Raw genomic sequence first — 13,921 nt, 5'->3', positions numbered from 1 at the left:
GGGGGAGCTGTCGCTTCTTCCACTATGACACTGACCCTTTTTGATGGTAGTATTTCCTCCTTGCTCTCTGGCATTTTTATGGTGTCATAAATTAGCCTCCCCGTCCCTGATTCCTCTACTCACAGCTCACAGCTGTTTTCGAACAGCTTAGGTTGACAGTGAGTTGGGCATTTTTTTAACCGCTATTTTTTAACAGCTATTAACAGTCAGGCGCTCAACCCCGACTCAGTCACCTTTCGGTCGGCAGTGATTTATTGCAGCTGATTAACCAGTTGTGCTACCAGCCCGGCCCATATTCATTCAGAAACTTAATTCATTTCATTTTAAAATTATTTTTGAACATTTTTTACATACAACGTGAGTAGAAAACTGTATTGGTCTTAGGAGTTGGATCCTCTGGATTCAAAATAGCAGAATGGATGAAATGTGGTTGTGGTGCTTTATCTGAAGCCCCTCCTGTGATCTCTGGTCTCCTCTCTCTCTTCCAGATGCTCAATCCCACAAATGTATCTTTATCATTTGAGTTATTCTTTTCAAAATGTCCAACCCTTTTCAAAATTTCTAACCCTTATCCTTCTGCAATTTTTCTAAACCACTCCCCTGCCACACACACATTATTAACAAAGGAATCGAATTACCTGGAGATAAGATAACTATTGCTGTGAGTAGAGCATATTCTTCTTGTGTCATCTTCAGTTCCCCAATACTCTTATAGAATTGGAACATGGGTGTGATGTAATCATCTGAGATACCTGTATTAAAAATGGGAAATGTTTATTTAAATGTATTTAATCTTTACCTGTTCTGTAGTGTTACAAGGTCTTTGACTTATCTGCCAAAGAGTGCTGGTGCCACATCAAACTACAAATCCCAGAATTCCTTCAGATTGAGAGGTTAAAGTGGTATCAAACTGCATTAGTTCTACAGTGTAAATGTACCCCTGGCAGCAGTCTTCCCAATATAGTGAGATACATTCTATTCCATTTAAATGATAACACTTGCTGCTAATTTTCATTTCTATACAGTACATAAATTAATGAGTAAAAGAAAGCCCTGTGCAAAATGATATCTTCTTTGTCCTCTTCTCATTGATGCCATAACTCTTACAGGAGGTAACCGGGTTAGGGAAAATTCCAAGTTTTACAAAATGAAACACTCAAACTCAGTTTTCAGCAACCAAAGTAAACAGAACACAAAACTATCAATGCAATTTTCTGGCCAACTTGCTTCTTATCATCCAATTAACTGATTTCAGACAGTTGTTTCTGCTTCAACAGCGGCTCTTATCTTTATGTACACATTTCATTCATTACAATAACACTTATTCGTTAGCACGGTCACGAAGCAAGAGAGAAGAGAAAAAAATAGAAGAAATTGCATCTGCTATATTTATACCCCACTGTTATCAGCTCATTAATTCAGTGTCCAGTCTATTGCAATATCTTCCTTGTCTGTTCTACGCATGCTTCATTCATAATGCTCCAGAGATTAACTCTTTCACAGCTATCAGCATGGACATTTTAAACTTGTACAATATATATTGGCATTACATTGATGAAAACAGGATAGTAGGAAGAGAAAAGAGAAGCTGGGACATTTTAGAAGCAGTTGAAAATGTGAGATGACTGATGATTAATCAGGACAGTCCCTGCCAAATTGGGGCAGTTGGAGGGTGCCAAAGTAACCTGGTAGAGGGCATAGTTGGTTGAACAGAATAATTCCACACTGCAACATTCATTATAGGTCTCACTTGTGTTTATAGCATTCCAAACATGCCATTCTGATCTAAGATGCCAAAACTAGCTAGAAGCAAGTTCTATAAGCCTATACAAATTTGTGGCAACATTAGTCACATTGACCCCAATCTACAGAAAGTTAATGGGGTTTAAATTGAAAATGCATACCTATCTAGAAATAGGTCTTGCTTAACCCAGTGGAATTTGCATAAGAATACATAAGACTTCCTTGTATGTTTTATTGCAATTATTAGTTTTTCATGGCAATTATGCCTGTTGATTCCAGTGGGACCTAAGTGAAATTGACTCTTCTGGAATTGGGAGCAAAATGACTGCATGAGTGCATCATGTAGCTAGTGCATATATGGTGAATTCTTAATTTAAGTTTCATGAATTTAAGTTTCACTAATTTAAGATGCCTTTTCTAATGTCAAGGAAGATATGAGAGTAGTTCTAAAACTGAAAATTTCAGAGCAGTTGCAACAAAGCAACCATCTTTCATGCTAAGCCTTTACAAGGCCCTTAGGAGGACTACGTAGACTTGATAGTAAAGGTAAAGGTTTCCCCCTGATATTGTCCAACTCTGGGGTGTGGTGCTCATCTCCATTTCTAAGCCGAAAAGCCAGCGTTGTCCATAGACACCTCCAATGTCATGTGGCCAGCATGACTGCATGGAGCACCATTACCTTCCTGCCGGAGTGGTACCTATTTGCATGTTTTCGAATTGCTAGGTTGGCAGAAGCTGGGGCTGACAGCGGAAGCTTACGCCGCTCCCTGGATCCAAACCTGCGATCTTTTGGTCAACAAGTTTAGCAGCTCAGTGGTTTAACCCACAGCACCACTGGAGGCTTCTTGCATAGACTTGATACGTTTCAGTAATAACACTTATTAGATGTTATTCTCAACTTGTGGGAAACTGAGCATGAGAGAAAAGAATACTGCTAAAATTAGAACTATGTTGCAATTCAGAATAAATGAAACTAAGCATGATTCCACACACCCACATTAAGCAACAGCCTGAAAACTAAAGCTCAAACAGTGAGAAACTTGGTTTCTTAGACTTATGCAGAGATCTATTAAATTTGCTCAGAGGCGGCTCAACCCATTACGCAAAGTTAGCATTTGCATTTGCAATATAGTTGATTTTGCCCAGGGGTGCTCTTGAGGCGCTCTTGGGGGAAAACAGACCTTGACATATGTGAGTTGTAGTTACTGGGATGTATAGTGCACCTAAAATCAAACAGCATTCTGAACTCCACCAATGATGGAATTGAACCAAATATGGCACACAGAACTCCCATGACGAACAGAAAATATATATCCGTGATTGGTTTGGGCGGGGTGGGGGGGGGGGGGGATACTGTTTGCTTACCGTTGAAAATTACCTAGGGCCACCTCTGTACTTCATCACACTAGAGAATGAATTGACTTTAGATCTGGTTTTTAGAGGAGTGCATTTAAGATATCTGCATTTATATTCTGTTGGATTTATTTTTATTCCCATTTTAAAATTTGAGAACATCAAATATTTCCAAAGTCAACTAAAATGGCAAAAACTAACAGCATATATAATAGGTTTCACACCCAAGAACAGATCTTCATGGAAAGAAAAAATAGTTTTAAAGTGTATGTTAATCAAACTATTCAACAAGTTACAGAAAAAATCCACCTAAAATCCGGTTTCTGCCTCCTGCCGAATTCTGGAATTTGTAGTTTAGTGGGGCTGTTAAAGGTTCCTCGCTAAGCTAAAAATGCCAGAATTCTGTAGGAGGCAGCAACCGGATTTAAAGTGGATTTTTTCTCTAGTGTGATGCGGTCCTAATTGTGCTTTTTTCAGCCTCTTTCCCCATGTTTCATCATTCCCTCAATTGTGTGTTCCTTTTAACCACAAGAGGGGGCTACTTTCTTATATATAATAATGCACACCAGCACTTCTTAACCTATGAAAAGAATAACATGTTCCCCACATCATTTCGTTGATGATCCTTTTCTTATTTTTTTTAAAAATTGTGTCAAGTTGTAAAACAGAATGAGGCTGCTAGGTCTAACTATTGATATAATTATTGTGATGATAACTTGATACAGCTGCCACAGAGTGGCTATTTTGTTGTCGAAGGCCTTCATGGCCAAAATCACTGGGTTGCTGTGAGTTTTCTGGATTGTATGGCCATGTCCCAGAAGCATGCTCTCCTGATGTCTCACCCACATCTATGGCAGGCATCCTCAGAGGTTGTGAGGTCTATTCGAAACTAGGCAAGTGAGGTTTATATATTAATTGAATGTCCAAGGTGGGAGAAAGAGTTCTTGTCTGCTTGAGGCAAGGGTGAATGTTGAAATTGGCCACCTTGATTAGCATTGAATAGGCTTGCAGCTTCAAAGCCTGGCTGCTTCCTGCCTGGGGGAATCCTTTGTTGGATTTCCTTCTTCTTTGCAGAGGACTCATTTATTCAAAGTCCTTCTCCTTCTGATGGACTATCCTGTCCAAGTGTACAATCAAGCTAGGAGAGGCTGTAACAATTTGCTTTTGCCCAAGTCTCAAGTCCCTTCTCCTTCATAGGGTCTCTCCTTCCTGCAAACTACCTTTACACTTAGTTTATAGACATTGCAGCAAGCTGGGGTCAAAAGGGGGAAGTGAGAGGAAACTGGAATTTTTTTAAAGCAGAAAAATTGGGGTGACATAAAATTAAACAGGACTGTCCTTGTCAAATGGAGACAGTTGGATTGTATTTTTACTGCCTTTCTTGGTAGCAAGGTTTTATATGCGAGTGGAAAGAAAATATAGCACCTTAATTAGAAAATTCCTCCAAACAGGCATGGATATTCCATCATAAAGGCATGTGAATACCTGATGCTGGAATTCGATCAAGATGCTGAAATGGATTTGTTGTCTAGAGAAAGGTGAAATTAAATCTAGTCTAAGACTAAGCACACTGGTTTAGATAGCATGTGATAACCTGTCTACATTATGTTTATGGTTCATCATCCCTTCGTCCAAACGTCATTAAACTTAATCCAATTTGTAACGAATATGAGAGGGATAAGAATGAAGCTTCTGTTTCATGTATGAGATATTGCAACATTAAAATCAAACAAATGAGAAACAGAAGCCAATATGGAAATGTATATGACTACAAGCTGAAAACTAAAACACAGAATTTCATTCAATTAATATTGCACTAGCTTCAACATGGAAGTTAAATAAATAGTACAGGAGTACAGAATACAATGAAAATGCAAATATGACTTCCTGTCCTTTTTCTGGCAATTTGTAAGAAGCTACTGTTATCAAAGACCCCTAAATCCACCCCTAATAAAAAGAAGACAAAGTTTGATCTGTGGGAATTGTAGTTTCCCAAGGGCAGAAGGGAAGATGAATTGGAAATGGCTTCCATCCCCATGACCTCCCTCGAGCCTCCTTAGGACCAACAAAGGACATTCTTGGATCTTAGCAAGACTCCAGCTGCCAGCAGTTCCCTTCAAGGTTTTTGATTTGTGCCATCTGCGGTTAGCGAAGCTTGCCAAGTGTCCCTCAGTATCCACGGGACTTAGAAAAGCTCCAAATTTCAGCATTACTACCTTATACACAGAATCTGAAATTAGATTTCATACAACTGCAAGGTTGGAGGGATTGGTCTTAGAAAGATCCAAAGTGTTCAGTTTTGCCTTCAACACCATTCCAGGGATAGTGTGACTACAACCAAAGATTTATTTCCATGGTGCACAATATAGCGGTTTCAGTGTTAGCCTATGGGTACATCTACACTGGAGTTTGACACCATCTTAACTGACATGGCTTAGTGCTATGGACCTTGAGTAAGTCAGCTTCAGATAAGGCAAAAGCAACACACTGAACAAATCTTATCAAGAAAACTTCATGATGGGGTCAACAAAGAGTTGCCATAAGTAAGAAATGACCAGAAGACACACAACAATAGTGTGCTTCCTGATATAGGGACTATGGATGACAGTTCTTTATCTCTGTTCTCAGGCTCTGATACATTCTATATTAATTTTCCCATCTTCAGTAATAAGCATTGGATTTATGCACTTATTACAGCTAGATGTTTGAATTAAAGAGAAGAAAAACAGCTGTGAGGGGGAACGTTTTGTGCTAATTAATTATGACTAAGGCTGTTGTTAATATGGATGGAGAGATCTTTCATCTGGATAGGTTTGAAACTGCCAGTGGATATTAAATCAAAGAGTAAATGAGCTTTTGTTTTACTAGGAAATGTGTATTAATTACTCATTGTGTTATAATATATATTTCACATAATCTTATCTATGCAAAGTATTTTCCCAGTTCCAAATTCTTCATCAGAAGCTTTAGTTCAAATTTATTGAAATTTTAATCAAAAATTCATTTCAAAGAATACTGCAACCCCTTATTTACTGTTCATTTTGACCAGTAAGACAGGAATGGGAAATGTATATCCATTATCCTCCACTGTTATTCTTGACTTTAAATGCCATCACCCCTAAAATTTGACTACACTAACTAGGGGTAAGGGTTACATTAAATCTTCAATGACTTGAAGGCACACAACAATACTAATTAACTTTACTATCTCATCAGCCAAAAGCAGGCCTGCACTTCTCATTGAAACACTGGTAAGTTCATGTTGGTTTTTTGTTCATGTCAGGAGTGACTTGAGAAACTGCAAGTCGCTTCTTGTGTGAGAGAATTGGCCATCTGCAAGGACGTTGCCCAGGAGATGCCTGGATGTTTCGATGTGTTACCAGCCTTGTAGGAGGCTTCTCTCATGTCCCTGCATGAGGAGCTGGAGCTGATAGAGGGAGCTCATCCACACTCTCCCTGGATTTGAACCTGTGATCTGTCAGTCTTTAGTCCTACTGGCACAGGGGTTTAACCCACTGCGCCACTGGGGGCTCCAGTTCATGTTGGTAAAAATTGTTCTTCATTATAAATATTGTATTGTTCCTTCAATTTTTGCACTACAAATAAGATATGTGCAGTGTGCATAGGAATTTGTTCATTTTTTCCAGACTATAGTTCCGCCTCTCAACAGTCTGAGGGACTGTGAACTGGCCCTCTGCATAAAAAGTTTGAGGACTCCTGGTCTAGCATATGGCTGATCCAGATTCAAATTCAGCATAAAATTATTCAGCCAACCAGAGGAAATACTTTTGTTGTTACTATTGAAAAACTGCTCTTTGATATCATTGAGCAAACTTTTGTTTACAATTCTCTCTTACAATCAACAAACAGAAGTCTTTCTGTTATAACTGAAAGCACTTAAGCTCTATACAGACTGTAATGCAGGTAACTCTGTTGCCATTTAATTAGGGACTTGTTACATCATTCCTTTATGCTGCCTTATTCCATTTGAAATAATCTCCAGTCAGTCTTTTGAGAGTAGATGATTGTTGATGTTCTCTATCCGCACTCGTCCTGCATTTGCAAGGGCTTTTTGCACAATCCCTTGCTTTGTGATTGATTTGGGTTTTTTTAGTCATAGCATTATGATGGCAAAAATGTTATGACAATATAACAGCAAAACAAAGCAGCAGCAACAAGATCGGAAGAGTTTAAGGGAGTTTTAAGCATGCCACAAAAGTCATATTTCCTGCCTGAGCACTAGAATTGATCTGGAGTTTCACTAATAGGGATTTCCTTGGGAAACCTTGAAGAATGGGGCAACCCACTTTTCCCACCAATGGCTTGTGTACAGGAGGCCCTGCAGTGCAACGTAACAATGCCCAGAGAGCAATGAAGTCTTGCAATTTAGGCTGAGACACAAATGGGAGTAATGCATTGCTGTGACATTATAACAGCATGGTGTCATAATGCCCTTAGTCAGAATCAAAGATCCTTCAGAAGTCATCCGTATACTTACAGATTAGGTGAGTGTAAGCTCTGAGAAACAGTTTCCTTCATTGTTGGATCCTAGCTTTTGAATTCCCTACTTAAAGCTTTCTCTAAGGCACCCATTCTGAGTCTTGTAAGCCATCTTTTCAGATGACGCCTCAGGTAAATTAATTCAGAACAAGCAGAATTTCCCTGCTTTGTTCAGAATTAATTAAACACCTGGTAAGATCTGGGTCTTACCCGGTGTGGATTGGGCTCGGATCCAATCCACACAGTCCTTTCAGTTTTGGGGGCTCCAGGAGCTTGAAAAACCAAGAGGACACCCATCCCCTCCCCCAATACCACGAAAGAACTCCTAAAAAGTTTTAAAAACTTACCCAGCTGCCATTATGGTCGTCCTTGCACCCTCCTGGTGTGAGGAAATAACGCACCAGAAGACTTAAGGGGTGTGGAGGACATGATGCACCAGGAGGGTGTGAGGAGGACCATAATGCTGGCCGGGTAAGTTTTAAACACTTTTAAGGGGTTCTTTTTAAAACCCGCTTTGATGCGTGATTAAGTCATGTCTGGAAGCACCCTGAGAGTGTGTGGTTTTTCCCAATGCCACCTAGTAAGTTTCCATGGATGAGTGGGTTCCTACACTGGATTACAAGAGTCCAACACTCAAATCACTTCACCATACTGGTTTTTGTGCTGCGATTGAATAATACAGTTGGCACTCCATAGCCATGGATTCTTTGTCCATTGAGTCAACAATTCAAAATTTTAAAAAAGCAAAAAAAAATTAAAAGTAAATTTTTTAAAAAGCAAATCTTGATTTTGCCATTTTCTATAAATGATACTATTTCACTGGTTTCCCCTGACATTAAGTCCGACTCTGGGGGTGGTGCTCATCTCCATTTCTAAGCCGAAAAACTGGCATTGTCCACAGACACTTCCAAGGTCATGTGGCCAGCATGACTGCATTTCTATTTCACTATGACTGCACTACACCACTGTTAATTTGACTGGAAGATCCATGGATTTTGATATCAATTGGTATCACTTAATTAATGGCCTTGGTGTTAGATAGAAAAATACATTCATCTAACCTTTTACAGAAGGTTGTAAGGAAGATAGCATTACCCATAGAAACTATTTGCCTTATAGTCTCGCAACCATAAAAAAGCTGTATTTCATCAGCAAAAGGATAACAGTGCGGAAAGGTCATCATCACTAGATCACTCAACTTGCTTTATCACACACAAAATTGTAATGCAAAATAGTTGAGGGGATCATAAATGTTAAGAGATGGCAGAAGCTTCAGAAAACTGCACAGTGGCAGGTGACAAAACATTCCATATTTTTGCTATTGTGTTTGGTTTGCATAGCAACTGACAATGAGACTTAGCTGACAGCCTGACATGCAGCTTCACATAAAAACCATCCAAACACAAATATTTCTTTCTTCAGAATAAGTTTGGACTTTTTGCTAGTACACATTTAAGTGAGTCATTCTATTTAAGTTATGACTATATTTGTATGTGATATTATTATTATTATTATTATTATTATTATTATTATTATGCAACAAAATGCCTGAGCCCTTTTGGAGTAAGATAATAGCATCAGTGTTGACTACATAGAAAACCTAGTGCATTCAGTTATAAAGAGAGAAATCTCAAAAGGGAAATGGGACACGCCTATGCAAAATATGACAACTGAAAATATATTCTATGGTTATGCTAAGTTTAAAGTTACAAACTCTTCGAAGAATTACATAATTCTTTTTTGACAGCAAGGTCGTTGCAATGACAGTCTATTGTGACCAAAGATAAAAGTCTGTCAAAATATTTTTTCCCATTTATTTATTTATTTGCCCTATTTATACCCCACCTTTCTCAACCCCAAAGGGGACTCAAGGCGGCTTTATATATAGGCAACTATGCAATGCCTTAAAACAACATGCAATTCAAATGAACATTTAAATTAAAAAAGAATAAAATTAATGCACATTAAAACATTTGAAAACATTACATTCACTATTAAAAACCACGCCATCTACAATCATAATCCAGGGCCGTTCCAGTAGTCATTGCACATATTCCATATCTTACAGTGCCACAATATTTACTATAAAACTTTAGAAATACCATGTGCTAAAATACCCCCTTTAAATGGAGTTTAGCACAAAGTCATGCATTGGATCCTGTCTCAGTATCAGCCTCCAATATTGAGCACATTCTTAAATTGCTTGGTCACATTTGTCCCGGCTTTCATCGGTTAAATGTTGGAGGGCTACATCCAATGACCTATGAACAGTCTTCTGCTTGCTCAGCTGATTTTGCTTGTCCCTTCCCCTGCACCTCCAAAATCTACTTCCATGGTCTCAACTCTTCAGATTGGATTTGGTGGTGTGTCCAAGGCCATGGAAGGAGACATTTCCTCTGCTGCTGGAGTCTGGTGGATAGACTAAAGTCCCTTTCACACAGCTGAGTAAAATCCCACACTATCTACTTTTAATTGGAATATATGGCAGTGTGGATTCACATAACGCAGCTTAAAGCAGATAGTGTGTGATTTTCTGCCTTGATATTCTGGGTTATATGGCTGTGTGTTAGGACCGATAGTCGGATTTCACACATAGCTTTGGGCTTAACCATGAATCATTTCCTATCTGTGAAGACTTACATTACCACTAGAGTTGTTTAATGCAAATACATTCTATACATATAAAAAGAACTATCATAATAATAAATATATTAAACTAGATCAGCTCTCATGAAACCAAACATGAAATTTCTACACACCCATCATAATTTTGCCATTTATTCCAAATGAGCCCTTCATCTGAGTAATCCAAACAAATGTATTAGCAACAGTAGACCTTGCACCATCATTATTATATCATTTGTAGTAAGTTAAATGTGTGAGATGCGGTTACTGGAATGAACGTGATAGAAGTATGTTTCATTGCCCCAATTTATTTATGCATATCCTTGAACAAATATAGCTGGTTGTAATGGGACAGTTTTCTCGGGATGTACATATATTTTTATGATTACAACTTTACTTGTTAACCTTTGGACTCAAGAATGACTGAGAGCTTATTGTTGAACACTTGGATACATGATATTCATATAATGGATATACACCCTCACTCTCTAGCATTCCAAGGACTAGCTTGGTTCCTGTTGCTGTTAATCAAAGCCACATACCACTGTTACGAATTCTCTCTTCCAGGAGGTCAGCATGGCCTGTAGGGAGTTTTCTGTTGAAAATCTCAGCTGAGCGAAGGAACATGGCTTCCACAGCAGAACCCTTTAGCAATGCAATTTGATCCTCATGGTCAAGGGTTTGGAAGCCTGGAATAAAATATGAAAATACCAGATTATGAAACTAGTACTATTCTATGTATTGTTGAAGGTTTTAATGGCCGGAATCATTGGGTTGTTGTAAATTTTATGGGATGTAGGATCATGTTCCAGAAGCATTCTCTCCTGATGTTTTGCCTGCACCTATGGCAGACATCGTCAGAGGTTGTGGAATCTGTTGGAAACTAAGAAAAAGGGGTTTATATATCTGTAGAATGTCCATGGTGAGAGAAAGAACTCTTGCCTGTTTGAGGTAGGTGGGAATATTTCAATTGGCCACCTTGATTAGCACTTAATGGCCTTGCAGTTTTAAGGTCATCTGCCTTGAGTCCCTTTGGGGAGATAGAGCAGAATATAAATACATTATTATTATTATTATTATTATTATTATTATTATTATTATTATTATGGCCTGGCTTCTTATTGCCTGGGAGAATCCTTTGTTGGGAGGTGATTAGCTGGCTCTGATTGTTTCTTGTTTGGAATTCCCCTGTTTCTGAGTGTTGTTCTTCAGTCATGCTGGCCACATGGCCTTGGAGGTGTCTAGACACTGCTGGTTCTTCAGCTTAGAAATGGAGATGAGCACCACCCCGCAGAGTCAGGCACGACTAGGCTTAATGTCAAGGGGAAACCTTTACCTTTATACCCTGCCCTTCTTACCCTGAAGTGGACTCAGAGCGGCCTTACAAGTAGGCAACAATTTGATTGAATGCTAATCAAGGTGATCAGCTGAAACATTCACACCTAGCCTCAGCAGACAAAAGTCCTTTGTCTCACCCTGGTCATTCCACAGATATATTAACCCATTTTTCCTACTTCCAACAGACCTCACTACCCCTGAGGATGCTTGCCATAGATGCAGGCGAAACGTCAGGAGAAAAATTGCCTCCAAAACATGGCCATATAGCCCGGAAAAACCTACAACAACCCAGTGATTCCGGGCATGAAAGCCTTCGACAATACATTCAACAATTTGATGCTGCATAACATACACACAATAAAATAAACAAATACATGTAAAAGACATGTCAACATTAAAACCATTTATTAAAACCACACAGTCCAAAATCATAATCCAAAGCCGTTCCAGTCCGCATTGCACTTGTTATTGAATTATGTATACAGTGGTGAATTATATAGTATGAAATGTGTTGAATGCACGTATAAAATACATGCACACACACTCTCTGTGTGCATTTGTAGTTTGCATGATAGCTGTCTGAATGAATATGCTCTAGCCGTGACTAATAACACAATTCATGCCAATATGCTTCTTATTTTTATCAAGGCTGTTTTGCAGCGATAGCATCTTTCCTCACCTTTCTTTATTTGATATGGAACACTACCTTCGATGAAGATGTTCTAGTTTATTTTCCTTTAGAGATATGGGATGTTATCTTTGTCTATGAAGAAGCAATTGATGGAGGAAGAGTAGCTAGCAGAAGAAAAGAAAGGAGAAGAGTTCTGCTCTCTTTTCAACAACAAACTCACCAAAATTAGATTAGAAGTTGTTCCTGATGGTGCACTGCTAAGTACTATGAATACATATGTTGAAATGTAAATAATTAACACTGGATAACTACTTTAAGAGTAATGAATTAAAGCTATTCCAAAAAATGGACAGCAGGACAAATTTTGCGGAAACAATTGACTTTCTGATTAAGTTAGGTTGGCTTTGTTTTCTCTTTTTATGATAAAAGAGAAATATGTACATATTATGCAACAGTGGGTTGTTGTAGGTTTTTTGGGCTGTATGGCTATGTTCCAGAAGCATTCTCTCCTGATGTTTCACCTGCACCTATAGCAGACATCCTCAGAGGTTGTGAGGTCTGCTGGAAACTAGGAAAATTGGATTTATGTATCTTTGGAAAGTCCAGGGTGGGAGAAAGAAGTCTTGTCTGTTGGAGCTAGGTGTGAATGTTTCAGTTGGCCACCTTGGTTACCATTTAATAGCCTGACAGTTTTTAGGTGTGCCCTGTCCCTGCCTGGGGGAATTCTTTGTTGAGAGGTGATTAGCTAGTCCTGTTTGTTTCTTCTCTGGAGTTCCTCCTGTGTTTGAGTTTTCTTCTTTATTTACTGTTATCATTTTAGAGGTTTTTTTTAAAAAAAATTGGTAGCTAGATTTTGCAACGGTTCTAATTATACGCTGCTATGGTATTGTAAGTATCTTCAATGGAAATACAGATGGGAAGAGTTTAGAATTTAAGAAAACATACCTGGTAATCTTTTGGTGAATTCCACAAGAACTTGTACATGACTGGTGGCCATTTCTGTTAAGATGAGAAAGTTTTCTTCAGCACTGAATTCCTCTTGTAACTGAGCATTAAAACAGAATCACATTAATTTTAATAGTATTGGGAGCAATCATGTTCAACAGTTCCAAATCATTGGAGGGCTTCTGTCAGAGCCCATGATTGAAAAAGCAATTGGGTGCCTCGCCTCACCATTTCTGGGTGAAGCAATTCTCTGATTAAGATCATAGCATACATCACATCTAAAATATTTTTATCAACAGTTTTAGGGATGCTATGTGCTATATGCTGTGTTGGATCCGATACCAAGAGAAAGGTGGGAAAGAAAAGGAAGAAAGGGAGGAAAAGGAAAGGAAGGAAGTTGTTATTCTTTTCCATTGACTACGCTGGCTTGTGATGTTGGAAGATGGAATCCCAATTCAAAAGTGTAGTGTCCCCTTTCAAAATACTGTGATACAGTGGGGGGGGGGGGGTATTTAGTCAGAAACCAATTGTACAAGTTCTCCCTCTTAAAAAGATGAGAGAGGCCTGTAATTGACATCATAGGTAGACCTCAACTATGAGGAGACAACATGAGAAAACACATCCAGAAAATCACATTGTCTGATTTTTACATTGTCTGGGAGAACTTGTATCTGACTAAATACCCCCCCCCCCCCACTGTACCTTGACATACAAGTTTAATTAATTCCATGACCATGCTCATGACTAAAAAAACTCATATGTCAAAGCAAAAGTTCCCATTGAAAT

The 13,921-nt window shown here is 38.7% G+C and overlaps 1 protein-coding gene across 2 annotated transcripts in view; it reads right to left on the bottom strand.

The window, feature by feature from the left end:
- The window catches only part of NR1H4 (nuclear receptor subfamily 1 group H member 4), a 53,868-nt gene that overhangs the window by 1,676 nt on the left and 38,271 nt on the right, over nucleotides 1-13,921 (bottom strand). For both annotated transcript variants that reach the window (XM_060777246.2, XM_060777247.2), the window contains 3 exons: nucleotides 13,136-13,235; nucleotides 10,764-10,910; nucleotides 639-752 (listed from right to left, as the gene is read on the bottom strand). In XM_060777246.2, the coding sequence (XP_060633229.2) occupies nucleotides 639-752; nucleotides 10,764-10,910; nucleotides 13,136-13,235 (361 nt within the window). The remainder of the gene's footprint in view (nucleotides 1-638; nucleotides 753-10,763; nucleotides 10,911-13,135; nucleotides 13,236-13,921) is intronic.

The sequence above is a fragment of the Anolis sagrei genome, chromosome 5 (assembly GCF_037176765.1).
Source record: "Anolis sagrei isolate rAnoSag1 chromosome 5, rAnoSag1.mat, whole genome shotgun sequence".
NCBI lineage: Eukaryota > Metazoa > Chordata > Lepidosauria > Squamata > Dactyloidae > Anolis > Anolis sagrei.
The sequence above is the reverse complement of the archived record's forward strand: the minus strand, read 5'-3'. Positions and strand labels throughout refer to the sequence as shown.